At 45.0% G+C, this 17,819-nt stretch overlaps 2 protein-coding genes across 4 annotated transcripts in view; both read right to left on the bottom strand.

The window, feature by feature from the left end:
- WDR19 (WD repeat domain 19) overlaps positions 1-17,819 on the bottom strand; it is a 370,238-nt gene that overhangs the window by 32,040 nt on the left and 320,379 nt on the right. The window lies entirely within an intron of this gene.
- Positions 10,143-17,819, bottom strand: part of UBE2K (ubiquitin conjugating enzyme E2 K) — a 37,253-nt gene continuing 29,576 nt past the window's right edge. For all 3 annotated transcript variants that reach the window (XM_060246272.1, XM_060246273.1, XM_060246274.1), the window contains 4 exons: positions 15,984-16,066; positions 12,976-13,075; positions 11,395-11,523; positions 10,143-11,174 (listed from right to left, as the gene is read on the bottom strand). In XM_060246272.1, coding sequence (XP_060102255.1) covers positions 11,100-11,174; positions 11,395-11,523; positions 12,976-13,075; positions 15,984-16,066 — 387 coding nt within the window. In that variant the 3' untranslated portion in view covers positions 10,143-11,099. The remainder of the gene's footprint in view (positions 11,175-11,394; positions 11,524-12,975; positions 13,076-15,983; positions 16,067-17,819) is intronic.

The raw sequence follows: 17,819 nt of genomic DNA, 5'->3' as shown, positions 1-17,819 counted from the left end.
TTCGATCTCGATCGCCTTCAGTACATAGCGTGGTACCTTCCGAGATCCTTGAACCCGACCGTTCCACCGACCCGACGCAGACTTACTTACGCCCGTCTTTGCGACCTGACGCCTTCCACGATGTTGCACTCTCTCCGCTGTACCGTGAATCGGCAACGCAAGTTTCCTCCCATCGGATTCGAATTCGATCACGCTCTCCGCGTAGCCGCCACGACTCCGGTTCCTCCGTTTACTTTGAACAACAGGATTACTACTCGAGAAGGCGATATGAATACTCTCCTCTATCCAGATCGCCCTCACCTCGACAGGGCAGATCCCGTCACCGTTCCGGCTCCCACTCTGATTGGGACATCCATCGTAGATACCACGAGTCAGACTCCTACTTCCACCGTGATCCCGAGACTCCACGGGTCCGTTATGGCGGTTCGCCTCGGTCCCGCCACGCGCGCACAACCCGACGCGAGGATTCGCCTCAGCTCCACTTCGACCGCCCTTCTCGGCTTCGTGACCCTCGAAGTCACTTCGAGTACTCACCCAGACTCCTCAATCGCCTGCTATCATCTGATCAAGAGGCTGGCCCCTCGCATCATCACCGTGACCACCCTCGGTACCGAGACGTGGCTAAACCGCGTACTGCCTCTGCCACCGTTTCCGTGGCCCCGGATTCTAGACTTCGGTCTTCTCCCAAGACCTCGGAGGCAGCCCCCGTCTCGGAACCGATCGTTCATCCACCCTCCCCCTCCACGGGGGCCTCTTCCTCGGGAAAGGAGTCCCCAGGCTCTTCGGATTCGGAGGACCACTCTCCCTCTCTCCCACCGGACTCGGCGCAACAGCTCAGGCTCTCTCCGTCCGATGCATCCAAGGCCTATCTCAATCTTATTACTTCCATGGCGGAGGCACTGAAGATACCTCTCCAGGCAGACTCCCCCAAAGTGTCGGACATGGTACATGACCTGGTTCAATCAGACTTCCCTTCAGGGTCCTTGCTTCCTATGCTACCGGTGCACCTGGAGGGTCTTCAGGAGACTTGGGACAAACCTGCATCAGTACCTCCCACTTCTAAAAGGCTGGACTCCCTCTATCGAGTCCATGCCCCTGACGCCAAATTCCTTGCATCACATCCGGCTCCGAACTCTATAATTGTTCATTCTGCCATGAAGGCCAAGCCCTCCAGGCATCCCGCACCGCCGGATCGTGAGGGAAGGAAATTAGACACCTTGGCAAGGAAAATCTTCACACTTGCTTCCACCAACTCGAAGCTTAACAATTACCTGGCTTATTTTGCTGCTTATACTTTTAATCTAGCGAACCAGTTCACACCACTGATACCATCGCTTCCCGATTCCTCTCAGGGAACAGCATCAGCCCTGGTTTCCGAACTCTCCAGGGTCTCCAAACAACAAATTAATTCGATTCGACATGCGGTCTCCTGTTCATCCCGTGTCTTTGCCTCTGCGGTTGCCCTGCGTCGTCATGCTTGGCTGAGATCCACTAATCTTCAACCCGACATCAAGCAGAAGATAGAGGATCTTCCGTTTGATGGCCTTGGCCTCTTTCATGCCTCCACCGATGAGGTCTTGTCCTCTGTTGACGACGGCCGTAAAAGGGCCAAGCGCCTAGGAGTCGCCCAACCTGCTTCGCAACCCTTCGGCCGCAAACAATCTTGGAAACCATCTTTCCAAAGACGCCAGCGTTCTCCTAAACAGTCTGAATACTGGAAAAGAAGACCTGCTCAACAGAAGCCTTCTTTTCAGCAAAGGCAACGCCCTCAGCAGTCCAAAAAATCATCCCCCCCTACCAAGCAGTCTCTTTGACTTCCCCATACAGTCACCTTACCCCACGCGTCTTTCCCCATTCTACGGGACTTGGACTTCAATCACGACCGACTCCTGGGTACTCACCATCGTACGTCTGGGGTACGCAATAGAGTTCGCTTCGCTGCCTCGCCACCACTATTTCGTTGCTACCCCTCCATCCCATCACCTCCATCACGAGATTCTGGACCTGCTCCAGAAAAAAGCCATAGAACCGGTTCCCCCCCAACACCGGGGAACGGGACTCTACTCAAGGTACTTCCTGGTCCCCAAGAGGGATGGAGGCAAGCGTCCCATTCTGGATCTTCGGAAGCTAAACAAATTTATCCTGTACAAAAAATTCAGAATGATCTCGTTGCAGTCCATCTTGCCCTTGATTCCGAAGGATTCATGGATGGCTTCCCTAGATCTTCAGGACGCTTATTTCCATGTGACTATTCGACCTCAGCATCGCAGATACCTCCGGTTTGCGATGGGCCAACATCATTATCAGTACATCTCCCTACCATTCGGCCTCTCCACCGCACCCAGGGTATTTACCAAGTGCATGGCGGTGGTGGCAGCTGCTCTTCGACTACGAAACATCACGGTCTTCCCGTACATCGACGATTGGCTCCTCATTGCACCGACCCCAGACCAGCTCGAGTCCAATCTCCACGAAGCCCTTCTCCTGCTGGAGTCTCTAGGCCTGCGGGTGAATGTTACAAAATCGCACTTCACCCCCACTCAACAGCTCTGCTTCATAGGGGCCCATCTTCGCACCTCTATCCACCGTGCCTTCCTCCCAGAGGACCGTGCTATGACTATCATCACCCTTGCCAGGATGGTCCAGCTACATCCCATCCAACCGGCCCTAACTATTCAGCGTCTTTTAGGTCTGATGGCCGCTACTACAGCAGTCCTCCTCTTCGCCAGGCTACGAATGAGACCACTTCAGCTCTGGTTCGTACGTGCCTACCGGCCTCACGTGCAACCTCAGAGCACCCTGCTCACCGTCCCCAGGAGAGTCCTTCCTTCTCTCACTTGGTGGACCAGCCTCGACAACCTCCTCGAAGGCATGCCGTTCCTACCAACTACTCCAACGGCTATCGTGACAACAGACGCCTCCATGTGGGGATGGGGAGCCCACTTGGAAGGCAAGACTGTCAGAGGTCTCTGGACCCCTCAGGAGAGGACCCTGCACATAAACTGCTTAGAACTGATTGCAGTACACAGAGCTCTTCAATCCTTCCTTCCTCTCATTGCGGGTCGCCACATCCAGATTTCCACGGACAACATGGCGACAGTATTTTATATAAACAAGCAGGGAGGCACCAGATCCCCTCGACTATGTCGCATAGCCACTCTGCTCTGGGAATGGTGTATCAAACACAGCATCCACATGACCGCCATCCACCTCCCAGGTGTACAGAATGTATTGGCCGACTCCCTAAGCAGGATACGTATAGACGACCACGAATGGTCCATCAATCTGACCTACCTTCGTCGGATTTTCAGGTGCTTCGGGACCCCCAGGGTGGACGTCTTTGCCTCCAGGGACAATGCCAAATGTCACCGCTTCTACTGCAGGAAGGGCGACGATGCCTTCCTACATCTCTGGAGAGGTCCCCTCCACTACATTTTTCCGCCAACCCCCCTACTGACACGCGTGTTGACGAAGGTCGCACGGGATGGCACGGACTGCATCCTTATCGCACCGTGGTGGCCACGGCAACCATGGTTCACCAAACTTCTGCAAATGTCACAACACACTTACCGCCGCCTCCCGATCGTGGGAGACCTTCTCTCGCAGGCGAACGGCCAGGTACTTCATCACAACCCTCGGGTTCTGGCCCTCACCGCTTGGAGGATACACTCACCTGCCTCTCCACAGAAGTGACCAATATTCTTCTCAACGCAAGGAAGCCTTCCACTAGACTCTCGTACCAACGCAAATGGAAGCGCTTTTGTTCCTTCGTTGCACCCTATCATTGGACTCCTGAGGTAACACCTCTGAACCTGATTTTAGATTATCTCCTATCTCTGCAGAAATCAGGCTTGTGCTACTCTTCACTTAAAGTACACTTGTCTGCCATCTCGGCATTCCATGACACTATCGACGGCAGGACAGTGTTCTCTCACCCCTTATCTAAATCCTTCCTCAAAGGAATGCTGCACCTACATCCACCGGTTAAACCATTCGTCCCAACGTGGAGTTTATCCCTTGTTCTTTCCTGTCTAATGAAGGCGCCCTTTGAACCCATGGCGACAATACAGCTCAATCTTCTCTCTTGGAAGACAGCATTGCTAATAGCCCTCACCTCGGGTAAGCGGGCAAGTGACTTATGTGCCTTCAGACATGACCCTCCCTACACCATCTTTCATAGGGACAAGGTTGTCTTAAGACCGGATCCTACGTTCCTCCCCAAAGTTGTCTCCAAGTTTCATCTGTCTACCTCCACCGCGTTACCAACGTTTTTCCCTAACCCGTCGGACCAGGGACAGCGATCCCTGCATTCTCTGGATGTCAGAAGGGCGCTAGCCTTCTATCTGCATCGCACACAACCTTTCCGTAAGGACCCTAACCTGTTTGTGGCCTACGGTAAACCACGTAAAGGACACAAAATTTCTACCCAAAGACTATCCAAATGGGTAGTTAGTGCCATCAGGTTGTGTTACGAACTGGCTAAACAGCCTCTTCCCGAAGGCCTCAAGGCCCACTCTACTAGAGCGGTCTCCACGTCTTCGGCTTTTCTACAGGGCGTCTCCTTAGAGGACATCTGTGCAGCTGCATCGTGGTCCTCTCCTTCCACGTTCGTCTCCCATTACGCTTTGGACGTTCGTGCGAGACGAGACGCCTCTTTCGGCCAAGCAGTTCTCCGATCCATCTTCCACTGAAGTATGGTGAGTGTTTTCGCTTCTGCCTCTATGTCTTGGAACATGATCTGTTTTCTTATGTGACTAACTTTCTTCTTTTACCAGCACCCTCCTCCAGGTTACTCAGCTGGCTAGTCACCCATGTGTGGGACTGCACAGAGACCACGAAGAAGATAAACAGGTTGCTTACCTGTAACTGATGATCTTCGAGTGGTCATCTGTGCAGTCACACACGCCCACCCAGCCTTCCCCGCTGCTGGCTTCCTGTGATTGTTATTTAACTCTGTACTGTGTTAGGTCAGCGGCGGCTGGAAGAAACTGAGTGGAATGGGCGCTCCCCCCCCGCTCCAGGCATGCGCGGTCGCTGCCTGCTCCCCAGGGCGGGAGGGGAGCGCGCCAAAAGCGCTATAGGCGAGCTATTGGAACTCCGAGGAATGGATTCATTGCCTGCGGCAAGACCCATGTGTGTGACTGCACAGATGACCACTCGAAGATCATCAGTTACAGGTAAGCAACCTGTTTTTACTAGACCACTTGAGTCTATCTCCAGGCAAACAAATGTAGAATTCAAATAGGTTTGAACAAGTGAGGAGTTTCAGATCTGTCCCACAGCAAACCCATCACAGTACAGGAAGCCAAGAAATTAGTGAGATGGACTGGTGAAGGATAAGAGTTCACCAGTCATTGAGACTTGTGTCCACACCCAGTCCCCAGATTGAGATTTTATCTGAAACTGCCCCAAGCTACTGGTCCTTCCTGGAATGGAACATATGACTCTTGCCAAACTGGGTGACCAGGCTTCAGTTGGGGGACACTGCATCTACCAGAGAACCTCCTAAAACTAGAGCATTGTGCTATATCTTAGCTGGCCTCAGTCATATCAGTTAGAAAGTTTTACAGTTGAATTGTGTCCTTGGGAAAGGGTGGAATAGAGGGAAGGGGCTGTCGGAGGTGCCTAAGCACATGGTAAAGCTGGATGAGAACGACCCTTGGCACTTACCATGAGGGGTCCTTCTCCTCAGAGGAAAAGAGGACATCTTGGGTGTTTCCCACCATCTGATCAGGAAGGCGGGAACTCAGAACTTACTCTTCCTGTGTGGTGTGGAAACTCCCCTTTCTGGTTTTTTTCCCAGCCGCCACAGGGAGAGCAGTGTTTAGGATAGGCTTCTATCCTTCTTAGTCGTTAAACATGTCTTCTTCCATTTTAATTCCTTTTCTTTATAACACCTTTTCTCTCTACTTTTATTTCCCTCTCCCCTTTCTTTCCTCCTCCCTGAGGGGGACTTGTGTTGCGGTGGCCATAGTGAGAAGAAAAGCAGTAGTGTCATCCCACACCCCAACACATTTAGTGTTACATGCTGTCAGTTACCATCCCTGTTCTATGAGACTGCTGCACTGCTGTGCTGTGAGTCTTCCCCCACCGTACCCCACCCCTTTTGAAGGCTATTTGTTTATAACAAAGTAAGATGAAAACTTTTTTTTTCAGGGAAACATGCATTTATTAAGCATTTGCAGTGGAAATCAACATTTTTTTAAAATGTGAATTTATTTTTTAAAAAATTGTGTACAAAAGTGTTGTGTAGTTTTTAATTCTCAAGAGACCCACACACCCTGATGCTGCATTCTAACCCACTCATTTACAACGAAATGGAACACTCCCCCATTGAAAGCTTCCTACGAGTACCCTTTGCTGTCTTGGGTAGGAAGGGGGGAAAAAACACAACACAAATTGAGATGGAAAGTGAGAACTGGCCAGCAAGAATGATCAATGGTTACAGAAGCCATTTTCTGAAAAAAGGCAATTCTCTAGCCACAAATGAGCACCATGTTGTTGCAAGTTTTATTGGAGTAGGCTCTTATAGTACCTTAATTCTTTTTGGCATCATTTCGAATATTTAACAAATGGCTACATTTTAAGCAGATTTCCCCCCTCCTTGCGCTGGTTACAGAGCACATGAAGGCCAACGGAAGCAGTACAGTGAAATGGACATTGCAACCCTTTGTCAATTGGGAACTGATTCAAATGTGGAACAGCACACTCAAAAAAAGTGGGTGAAGGCCCCATCAACTTCCTTAGGGCACTTCATGCAAATAGAGAAGAGTGTGCATACACTCAGTGGGGCAGATTCAGCTAATGTGCTATTTTCTGAGCATGAGCTCATTTGTCACTGGCTTGGCTACATTCCCATCAAGGTATGTGAGAACCACCAACACCTTTACAAAGAAGTTTCAAGCACAACTGTTGCTTCTTCAGCAATAGCACTTTCCCTACTCTGTGTATACATGTAACTCGTAACCGTGTCGCACTCTTCTTCCTTCTGTGACTTCTGCAGCTATGAGGGGAATGGATTCTTGCAGACTTGGGTTGCCAGCCTAAACCCAATGCATATGAGTTTCACAATCTTCCCCCCCGCGTGGTAACTTAATATAGCTGGTAGAAGTGTGAGGGGGGCTGGGAGCCCATCGAGGTTTGCAAGTCTTCAGAAAGTCCGGTTCCATTCACCGTAAGTACAAAAGAAACTTTGTTGAGAAAGGACCAGTAGCCTGAATACTTCCAAAGTGAAAATTACCTGCCCATTCAGAAAAAGTTTTGCTTCATACAGCCTCTTAAAGAGGTGCAGTGTAGTCTGTCTAGGTTTTACAAAAATGTAAGATTTTTTTTTGTTCTAATGAAACAAAGGCGTGCAGTTCTTTAAAGAAAAACCCAATTACCTCAATTTAGTGAGAAATAAATTAGTCTAGCTTTTCTCTAAAGGTTAGCAACTTGGTTCTGCGTGGCTGTTCCTATATAAGACACATTTATCTTCAAACAGAGCAATGATCCTTTTAGCCACCTGGTTTTTCTTTTCATCCTAAAGGCTGACTATAGTGTTGTACCCAAGGTGTTTTCCTTTCTCAATGTACCAAATGAAAATTAAGCCAGAAGTAAACTTACACTGCAGTATTTAAACTCAGCTGCTCAGTAACTTGCACTGTAACCTCTCCAATTGATTAAATGCTTCTGAAAAGCCTCACTGCCCTGCAGCCAGCATGTAAAATGGTGTGTCCAAATTGCTAGCCTGCATTTTTATTTACTAACTGTAATGAACATATGAAACTGCCTTATACTGAATCAGACCCTTGGTCCATCAAGTCAGTATTGTCTACTCAGACTGGCAGTGGCTCTCCAGGGTCTCACCTGAGGTTTTTCACACCTATTTGCCTGGACCCTTTTTAGTTGGAGATGCCGGGGATTGAACCTGGGACCTTCTGCTTACCAAGCAGATGCTCTGCCACTGAGCCACCGTCCCTCCCAACTGTTAATGGCAGCTGGCTATATGGGCAGATAACCAGTTAAGAGTCATGAATCTGACTTTACAGGAGGGATGCTAGGGACCTAGTTAAGGTTAGGGTGGAGGGGTTGGCACATCTCTCTTGCCTTCATAATAAGGGGGGAGTTTACTGAAATCACTCAATCAAGTTGAGCCTTTCTTGGTATCCAAAGATACCAGTCCGTTCCAACTAATTTTCATGACAAAAGGTAGTCCCCTGTGCAAGCACCAGTCGTTTCTGACTCTGGGGGGAAATCGCATCACAATGTTTTCATGGCAGACTTTTTGCAGGGTAGTTTGCTATGGCCTTCCCCAGTCATCTACACTTCTCCCGCAGCAAGCTGGGTACTCATTTTACTGACCTCAGAAGGATGGAAGGCTGAGTCAACCTTGAGCCGGCTACCTGAACCCAGCTTCCACAGGGACTGAACTCGGGTCATAAGCAGAGAGCTGCAGTACTGCAGCATTACCACTCTGCACCACAGGGCTGTTTAAAACTCCTAGAAACAGGGTCTTTCAAGACCATCTTTGCCACTGAAAAGGTTTTATAGCATCAATATATAGAGAGAATGAGACACAGTGGCAGTTTCTTCACTATATAGATATAAAGGCCGTAACAATAAGGGAATAGTAAATTTTTCACGCCCTCTTTATGAAGGTCTGTCTGCTAAATAGATCAGTCCGAAGCCAACTCAGTTGCATTTACTGATTCTGGGTGCCCTTCCTATGAAGCATGAATCACACCCTTTTAATATCAGCTTCCCAATTTGCCATTAATTTCAAGGTAAGGATTCCCACTCAGCGTTGCACTATCTGACTCTCGAGAAATCTCTACAGATGAGCTGGTAAACCTACTGCCATTAGTAGAACAGTAAAACAGGAAACGTAGCACCTGTACAATCAATTATGTGTGTGTACATACACAAAAAGTTCTGTAACCAAGGGGAAAATCGGAACCATGAGGTTTAGCAAAAGCCTTTTCTCCTGTGTTCAAAGCCTTTCTAGTCTCATTTGACACAATCACAGAAAGCTTCCCTAGAAGGATTAGCAGTATCCAGATGGAAAAGCAGAAGACATGTTATCCCTCTAACCACTTCCGCATTCTTTCCTTTAATAAGCTGCAAAGAACAAAGGAAAAATGTAATCCAACAGCCATTTACATAATTACCACCAGGGTAAAAACAATGTTGCAGAGAAACTCATATTGACCATTTTAAAAAGTACAAACACAAATGGCAGATCACCAGGGTTACGAGGGCCCTGGTTATTATTTAACAAACTCATTGAGCAGCAGCAGCAGCAGCTTGTTAAAAAAATAAATAAATATCAAGGAATGAAAAAAAAATCACATTTCCTTTGGCATTTGAAAGTGATTTACATGACTGCAAGGGGCGGGGGGGGGGAACTATCACCAAATGTATAAACCGGATGTGAAGAGATCCATACCATTTTCCCCTGTGTGTGTGTCCCAGTAACTTTCGAAGTTATGGATAAGCTTTGATTGCTGCAGAAAACAACCCTGCAATTAGTTAAGCTTACACCCATATCTTCAGTTCCTGTATTATGCAGCAGATGCTTGACAGTTAATATGACAAATCAGCAAAAGGAGGGATGGAGTAGTAGCAGTCCATTGTCTGATCGTCAAGCAAAAATGGACTTTATACTTTCTTATCTACTGTAACAGAAGAAACAGTGGAAAGCAAAACTCTTGTTGCACTTGATATCCTCTGATTGTGCTCTCATATCTTTGCATTTGAGATCAAAGCAATTGATGCAGTTCTGTAGTTCTGTAAAGACACTAACTTTTAACAAAGAGATGAATGTTTGGAATTTATAAAACTAATAATTCAGAGGTTTTAGATCTCTCAGTGAATAAAAAGAGGGACTATATATATACAATGTTTTAGCAGACATCTATCCAGAAGAGACCTCTACTGGCTTTTAACATATGTACAGTTTTTAAAAAAAAGGTTTTGAAGTGTCAAACCACAGAAAATGCAGAGAGTGACATCTAAAACTCTTTATAAGCAATCCCTACCCAAAATTATATCCAAAATTCAGCTAGGAAGCTATTACCAAAAATCTGATTGCACCACAGCAAATACTGGAGAAAACGGTGTCATTCTCAGTGTTAACAGAGAATCAGTTCTTCCCAGCAAAATTAATTCTATCCAGAATTTATTGGAAGAGGTTTGATTTCTGCGTAAGAAACAAAAGAGCAGCTCCACTTGTTTGTGCTATGTCCAAATATACCAAACCTTTATACAATAGTGTAGAAATTACAATGGTTGAAACACTTTTACTGGTTATTCAAAATATACCACCTGCAGTGGGAAAACTAGGCTACTTTTAAATGGCACATACCCACAAAATTCTGGAGAGGTTCTAGTGTGATATTGTAGCTGAGTGCAGCTGGGCATATGGGCGGAGGGGGTGAGGGGGGAAAAGGAAGAGATGTGGGATTACTATTCATTAGGCGGTGAAAACGTTTCTGAGTAGGCCGTTATTTTGAACCATGAGCACATCTGGGAAGTTTTTAGGAAAAGTTACAAGAATGAATACTCAAGTACTTCAAATGGTGCTCTGTTCAGTTTACCCTACTCTTTTAAGTGTCTAAGTAAAGTACAAGCATGCAAATACAAGGTCAGTTCACAGGCACGTAGGATCCATTTTAAAAAACGGTTAAGGTAGCTGGGATGAGTGACATCAACAACTGATGACTATGGATACAATCAGTGATGTGTTCTGAGCAATTCTTAAAAGTCAAAATCCTGACACAAATTCCTGCTAGTCTTGGTCACGCCGCTAACTCTAAAGTAGGCATGTTGTCCCCCCCCCCCATTGTTTTAGCCAAGCTCAAGGAATTTACAATATTTAGTAAGAAAAAATTAAAGTATTTCCCCCTCTTTTTTTTTTTTAAATTTACACAGACGTTTAATTAGCTTTATTTACAGAGCATGTTTCTTTTTTTTTTCAGTCTCCAATAGTGCCTAGATAGCATCAGGCAAGAATGCCAGTTTTAAAAGAGAATCTATATAGAAACCTAAAAATAAGAGATGGTGCTGCTCCTCGAGAGAAAGGGTAAGCTGGACTACAGAAGCAGTTCTCTGCACATGGCTCAGTTACTCAGAAGTAGTTCTGTTGCTGTCTCTACGTCCCAAGATTTTGATGACAAGGCCACTATTACTGCATTCTGTAAAGGAAAAGAAAAAAAAGAATCAGAGCATACAACTTCTCTTTACACAAACTCAAACACAGCGAAGAAATTACTCTTAGAAATCTAACCAAAAATCAAATTAATTTCTCAGAACTTTCAGAGTCACTAAAAAATGTTCACCGCAGTGTTAAGCAAGAAAAAAAAATGGGGTGGGGAGCAGGGTCAGTGAGCGCAGCCTTGTTTGTATGAGACTTACCCTATCGAAGCCCATAGCACAAAGGTTTTCTATCTTTTTGGTGTATTCTGGACTAGAAACGGGTGCTCCAGCATACACATGTGCCCAAAGTCGAGCTGTCTGTTTAAACATTTCTGGATTTTGTTTGTACTATACCAAAGAGAGAAAAAGAAAAAGTGAACTCTTCTTCAGAAATATAAGGGGAAATTTTGCATTCAAATAAGTAACCACCAGTTTGCACTAGAAAATCTTTGGTGCACTAGAATGGGTCTTCAGTCTGGGATTAACCTATGAAGGAAATTATGAACTGAAGTTATATTATGAGGTTTACAGTCTGGGTGATTGCTGCTTTTGACTTTTTTCTGCGGGTTGTTTTATGCTTGATTATTTTATGCTGCTTCTTTTATTATGCAGATCTCTTCAAACGACACAGCTATTCTGTGTAGGAGACTGTGTACTGTGACAGGATCATGATAAACAAATGAGGGGAATCCACCAACTGCAACTTCATACTACCCAATGAGACACATGCATCACAGATTACTGTGAGCACAAAAGCAGTATGCATAGAGGGAATTATCCTGCGCAAAAAGCATCCTTCAGCTGCTAAACTTCTGAAAGTGCTGGACTGTTGGCTATTCTCCACTGAAACCTGCACGATCTAAGAGACCCAGATTTGAATCTCCACTCTGCCAAAGAAACTTGCTGGGCAACCTTGGGCCAGCCACATTCTCTCAGCCTAACCCACCCCAAATGGCAGTGTTTGTGAGGAGAATGAAGTATGCCTCTTCGATCCCCCACAAGAACGAGGGGTAAAAATGAAATAAATACACATTTCTCAGGTGCACAAACATTTGTAAAAAACATGCAAGAGTTATAGCTCCAAACAGAATGGTTTGGCTCGATGCAGTTGCACTGCCTTTTACATCCTAGCATCTTTCAGAATGCACAGACAATCACTGGCTGCTTCTCGGCCTTTTGGCTAAGACAAAGTCTAGTACAGGAATATACTATTGAAAATATTCAACAGTGTCAACATAACCTGGTGTCGGAAACTCCCCTTGTCTTAAATTTCAGATACGATTGCAAATTTCCACTTCCACAACAATGAAGACATCACGTGTGGCTACACACTGGTAACAAGAATCAAAAGCTAATATTAAGTGATTAGAAACTCAAGACTCTTATCTCTTTGGATGGCACATTTTCCACATTTTTTTGAAAATCAGTTTAAGTTTTTCCATCATTAGAAGAAGTGCATACACTTAAATTATTCTAATGCCTCCCCCCCCCCCAAAAAAAAAAAATACAAAACTCCTAAGTTAAAAAAGCCTTTGTGAGAAACCTTTTTCCTAGCTTTCTGACCCCAGGACTGTGGTAAAAAGACAGATATAGCAAGCACCGCTTTTCAATATTGTACATTTCCAGACTCCTGCTCAAAATGGCAATTTATTGCACTAGCCTATTTCCTACTAATTACATTTACTATGAGAAAAAAATCAGGAAATTACATTTCTGATCAGCTTGGGAGCTGTCAGTATCCTTTTGGAGGGGGATATGGGAAATGAATAAGGAGACACGTGGGTTTTTTTAAAGCTGTACCTGATTTGCTACAACTGCATCTTGTGGATCATCAGGTTCTGCAGCTGCCAAGAGTGCCTGCAGTGATAACAACACTGTCCTTAGAGTCATTGCTGCTGCCCTGAAATACAAGTTTGAGACCATCATTTCTTCTGCCATGTCACACAATTAGCACAAATGAGGTCACCAATCAAATAAACACTGCAAAGACTAATGCAGCATCATTATAACAGAATTTTTAAACACATCTTTGCAATTGTCTGATGGCTGAGCATACGAGTCACAGCCTTTTCCCAAATATCAAAACTGCTGCAAAAGAGAGAATGCTGGCTGCTTTGGCAATAATTGAAACAGAACAGCATCACAACATTACAGGCATTTGTGCAATATCATTTCTGATACATTGCTTTCATGTTAATGTTCAGATAAGCTGAGGAACACCTCATTTTCTCTACCTATTCCCCTCCTTCTCACACAGTTTCTTCTTTCCCTCCCTTTGGCAGCCTCTGTAACCTGCCACTTATCACTGCTTCCTTCTATCCCACACACCTTTAGTCCCCTCCCCTAGGTTTCAGTTTCCCCCCTTCTCTGCTCCTGACAGCCTCCCCTTTTTCTTCTCTCCCTCCAGCTTATTTCCCATTCCTTTCTCCTCATCCACTCCATTGTTTACGTTCTCTGCCCCCTTCACCTTTGACTGACAGAAACTAAAGCTTGGAGGCTTCAATGATATTGAACACAGTCTCATAAAATCTCTGGGCATTCATCTCTTGAAGCCAAAGAAGTCATGTCCGTTACCAGTTTATTTTTAATGCTCAAGTATGTATTTTTTTTTATAAGAACCCCGTGGCGCAGAGTGGTAAAGCTGCAGTACTGCAGTCAGAGGCCCTCTGCTCATGACCTGAGTTTGATACCAGCGGAAGCTGGTTCAGGTAGCCAGCTCCAGGTTGACTCAGCCTTCCATCCTTCCAAGGTAGGTAAAATGAGTACCCAGCTTGATGGGGGGAAAGTGTAGATGACTGGGGAAGGCAATGGCAAACCACCCTGTAAAAAGTCTGCCATGAAAATGTGAAAGCAACATCACCCCAGGGTCGAAAACGACTGGTGCTTGCACAGGGGACTATCTTTACCTTTTAATGTATTTTTAAAAAATACATTTCAGATTTTTCTGCTTCCATTAGGTTTGTAGACAAACCCTTCTTTTCTGTCCCTGGTTCCGTTCTGTGCAGCCTCTAGGAAGTTCAGAACTAGATATAGAGATTGTGGCCTGGTTCTCACTGAGGTTCTAAATCTATATCTGACTGTACCACTTCAAATGATACAGGGACTTGGCATGATGGAATACTTATGGAGGGGGAGATTCCTACACAGAGGCAGGCAACGGCAAACCATCTCTATTCCTCTCTTTGCACTGAAAACCTATGGGGTCATCCTATGACTTGACGGCACTTTCCACATAAAAACTAGCATGGCAGGAAGAAGGCTAGTGGGATTGTTTTGAATGCAAGTCCTGAGAGCCAGTTGGGTGTAGTGGTTAAGTGTGCGGACTCTTATCTGGGAGAACCAGGTTTGATTCCCCACTCCTCCACTTGCAGCTGCTGGAATGGCCTTGGGTCAGCCATAGCTCCCGCAGAGGTTGTCCTTGAAAGGGCAGCTGCTGTGAAAGCTCTCTCAGCCCCACCCACCTCACAGGATGTCTGTTGTGGGGGAAGAAGATAAAGGCGATTGTAATCTGCTCTGAGACTCTGATTCAGAGCAGGGCAGGGTATAAATCTACAATCCTCTTCTGTACTGTAAATGGTCCCAGACAGGTTCATCATCTCAGTGAAAACTTAACTAATACTGGATCAGAACACAAGAGTTTGCCATGCAGTTTGAATGGGAATGTTTATTGATATTAGATAGTTTTAGGCAAAGTTTCATTTTTTACTCCTTTGGTGCCAAGCTAACTGCTGGCATGTGAAGAACACTATTTTATTTATTTGAAATATTTTTATCCCACCTTTCCCGAACAGTTTAGTCAACCTACAAAAATATCCCCAAAGACAGAAGCAGTAATAAACAGACATTCATCAATGAACAGTAAATACTGTATACTTATTTAAAAGACATGCTTTTGTATTCTCTGCTTTCCTTCCTTTTGATCTTATTCAAAATGCAGTTAAAGCAAAATTCCTACCTACAAGGGCACAAAAACAACCAAATGTAATTGTAAGAACCGTATTATCGAAAATGGTTCTCACAGAACCTTTCTGATAAAGTCTAAAAAGCAAGATACCACCATTTAGCATCTGGCACTCTTCTAACCTCTAACAGATCCGTTACTGCATAGCGTGACACTATTACACGGAGCACTCCAGCTTGTACAGCAGATAGCCGTAAAATGCCTCAGCATTCTAACGGGTTCAGGTTTGGGTATGCCCCCACCTTTACGCTATTGTTTTCACTAATTACGATGTCCAAATTTTGCAAGGCAAGGTTTGTATTAATGTCCAAACTAGGGTTTTGAAGTCAATTCTAGCCACACCTTGCCAACTTGGATAGCTCCCCAAACTGTGGCTGGTGGAATCCAAGGAGTAGAGAAACCCATAAGCCACTAAACGAAACCACTAAATTTTCTTCAAGCCGTTCATAAGTTACCATAGCTGCACATCAGGTCTAACATTTATACTGAAATTTAAGGTTTTACATTTTTAAGTGTCAAGTACAAAAGGTATGTAGCAGCCCTAACAGCTGGATCTCACTGGAAGCTAAACAGGGTTGATATGGATGGGAGACCACCAAGGAAGACTTGAGGTTGCTATGTAGAGGAAGGCAATGGCAAACCACCTCTGCCCATTTCTTGCCTTGAAGACCGCATGAAGCGGAACTTCATGATATTGCCCTGAGTTGGCTGCAACCTGGACAGCATGCTTTTCCTTTACGAAACACAAAAACAAACAAGTCTGTCCTACAAATCACTTCTGCCTTATTTTGCTCTAAGAACCCATCATTTATTTTCAAAGCATCTAATACAACAGCTGTTTACTTACCATTGATCTTTTAGGATATCCAAGCATATAGCCCCAGTGACTGAGCTAATATTAGGATGCCATATTTTGGTGATAAACCGCACCTAGAACATTGAAGCTCTTATGAAAATAGCTGCTGAACAACATGAGCATTCCAAATACCTGCTATAAATTTTAATGGAAAACCTGTATCCCAATTCTGTGTCTGGAGTAGACTATTTCAGAATGCAGGACAGACTTCAGACGTATTTTTTAAAATCCTGAAGACTGTGGAAAAGGGTTCTACCCTATCCTTGATGCCAGTACTGTGAAGACAGCAGCTACTACATGAAGCAGGTTATGTGGATTACTTTTGGGGTGAAAATCAAAATTAAGATGCCAGGGCTACAACCAGAGAACTAATAAATCCAGCAGACAAGAATGGAATCTCTGGTCGCTTAGCATGGCCTGTGGTGTAGTATGGCCACAGAATCCAGCCGTCTCTGTTACTTGCCTTGCATTTGCAGTTGTAAAAGTTTGACTCTTTTTTTTGCACACCTTAAATAGCTCTTCCCTGTTTAAATTACTTGAAAGAGTCAGAAATACTCCACTGGCCCCTATTGGTTTAATGAAAATTCAGGGGTATTAAGTTATGAGGCTTTTCAAGGTACCCAGTATTGGGGGAGGGGGGTTATAACATGGGCAAACAATGAGTACATGCATGGTCCCTAAAGTAAGCCTTCTGCTTATTTTATTTAAAACGCTTCTATTCTGCAAATGGAGCTTTGTTCGTGAGATCTCTTTTAAGCATCACATCTGCAAAGAAAATACAATAACAATAAAAGCGTGACCAAGAAAAGATACAAAAGTGTAATATATAGCAGAGAAGAGCTAAAACATCCTAAGCCATATAGTTTCAGGGCCATTCCAATGACTGTTAAGAGAAGAAATAAATCAGTAAATGAAAAAAAAAATGAGGGGAATGAGAAAAACCGATTCATAGTCTGGGGAAAAATGTTTTTCGAGTAGAACTCTTGAGTTTTTCCTGAACGCTAATCTGTAGCCAGTGGCTATCAATACTGACTAGAAGCGTTCCTGAGAACCCCATCCCAGCAAGCAATCTTGCTGCTGTGCTGCATGTGTCAAAACTTCCAAACGGCCTCTGGATGCAGCCCCAGGTGCAGCTCACTGTAGTAATCCAACCAAGAGGTGATAAGAGAGCTTGGATAACTGTGGACGGAGCGTTCCTCTCAAAGAAGGGTTGCAGGGAACAAATCACCGCAAGGAAGACTTGGAGCTCAATCTGTAGATGCAGACTTAGCTGAATCAGAACGTCTGCCAGGACCTACCTCACCAAACACTGAGGGAGGGAGTCAACTCTTATATAGTAGTGTGGGTTAGAAGGATTTAAACAGAAAGATGCTCCATAGCAGGGGTGGGCAAACTGTGGCTCGAGAGCCACATGTGGCTTTTTCACACATGTTATGTGGCTCTCAAAGCCCACCACCCTGTCAGGCAGCTTGGAGAAGGCACTTCTCTCTTTAAATCACTTCTCCAAGCCAGCTGGCAGCTTGGAGAATGCATCTATTTGCCTGCCGCCCTTCCTGACTTGTAGCTCCCAAACATCTGACTTTCCTATCTTGTGGCTCTCAAACATCTGATGTTTATTCTTTGTGGCTCTTATGATAAGCAAATTTGGCCACCCCTGTTCGATAGGGAGAAATGGCCTTTCAGGCAATGTCAATATCAGAAAGCCTCTATCTACTCTTGGCTTGTGGTGCCCTGCCACAGAAACATGTCATTTTTTGTTTGTTTTTTTAAAAACCCTTCTAAAATAATGCGCAGTAGAACAATAAAAATGCCATATGCCCGCATACA

The sequence above is a fragment of the Heteronotia binoei genome, chromosome 9, assembly GCF_032191835.1.
Source record: "Heteronotia binoei isolate CCM8104 ecotype False Entrance Well chromosome 9, APGP_CSIRO_Hbin_v1, whole genome shotgun sequence".
In the NCBI taxonomy this organism is placed as follows: domain Eukaryota; kingdom Metazoa; phylum Chordata; class Lepidosauria; order Squamata; family Gekkonidae; genus Heteronotia; species Heteronotia binoei.
Note: the sequence above shows the minus strand (reverse complement) of the source record. Positions and strands in the feature narration are given on the sequence as shown.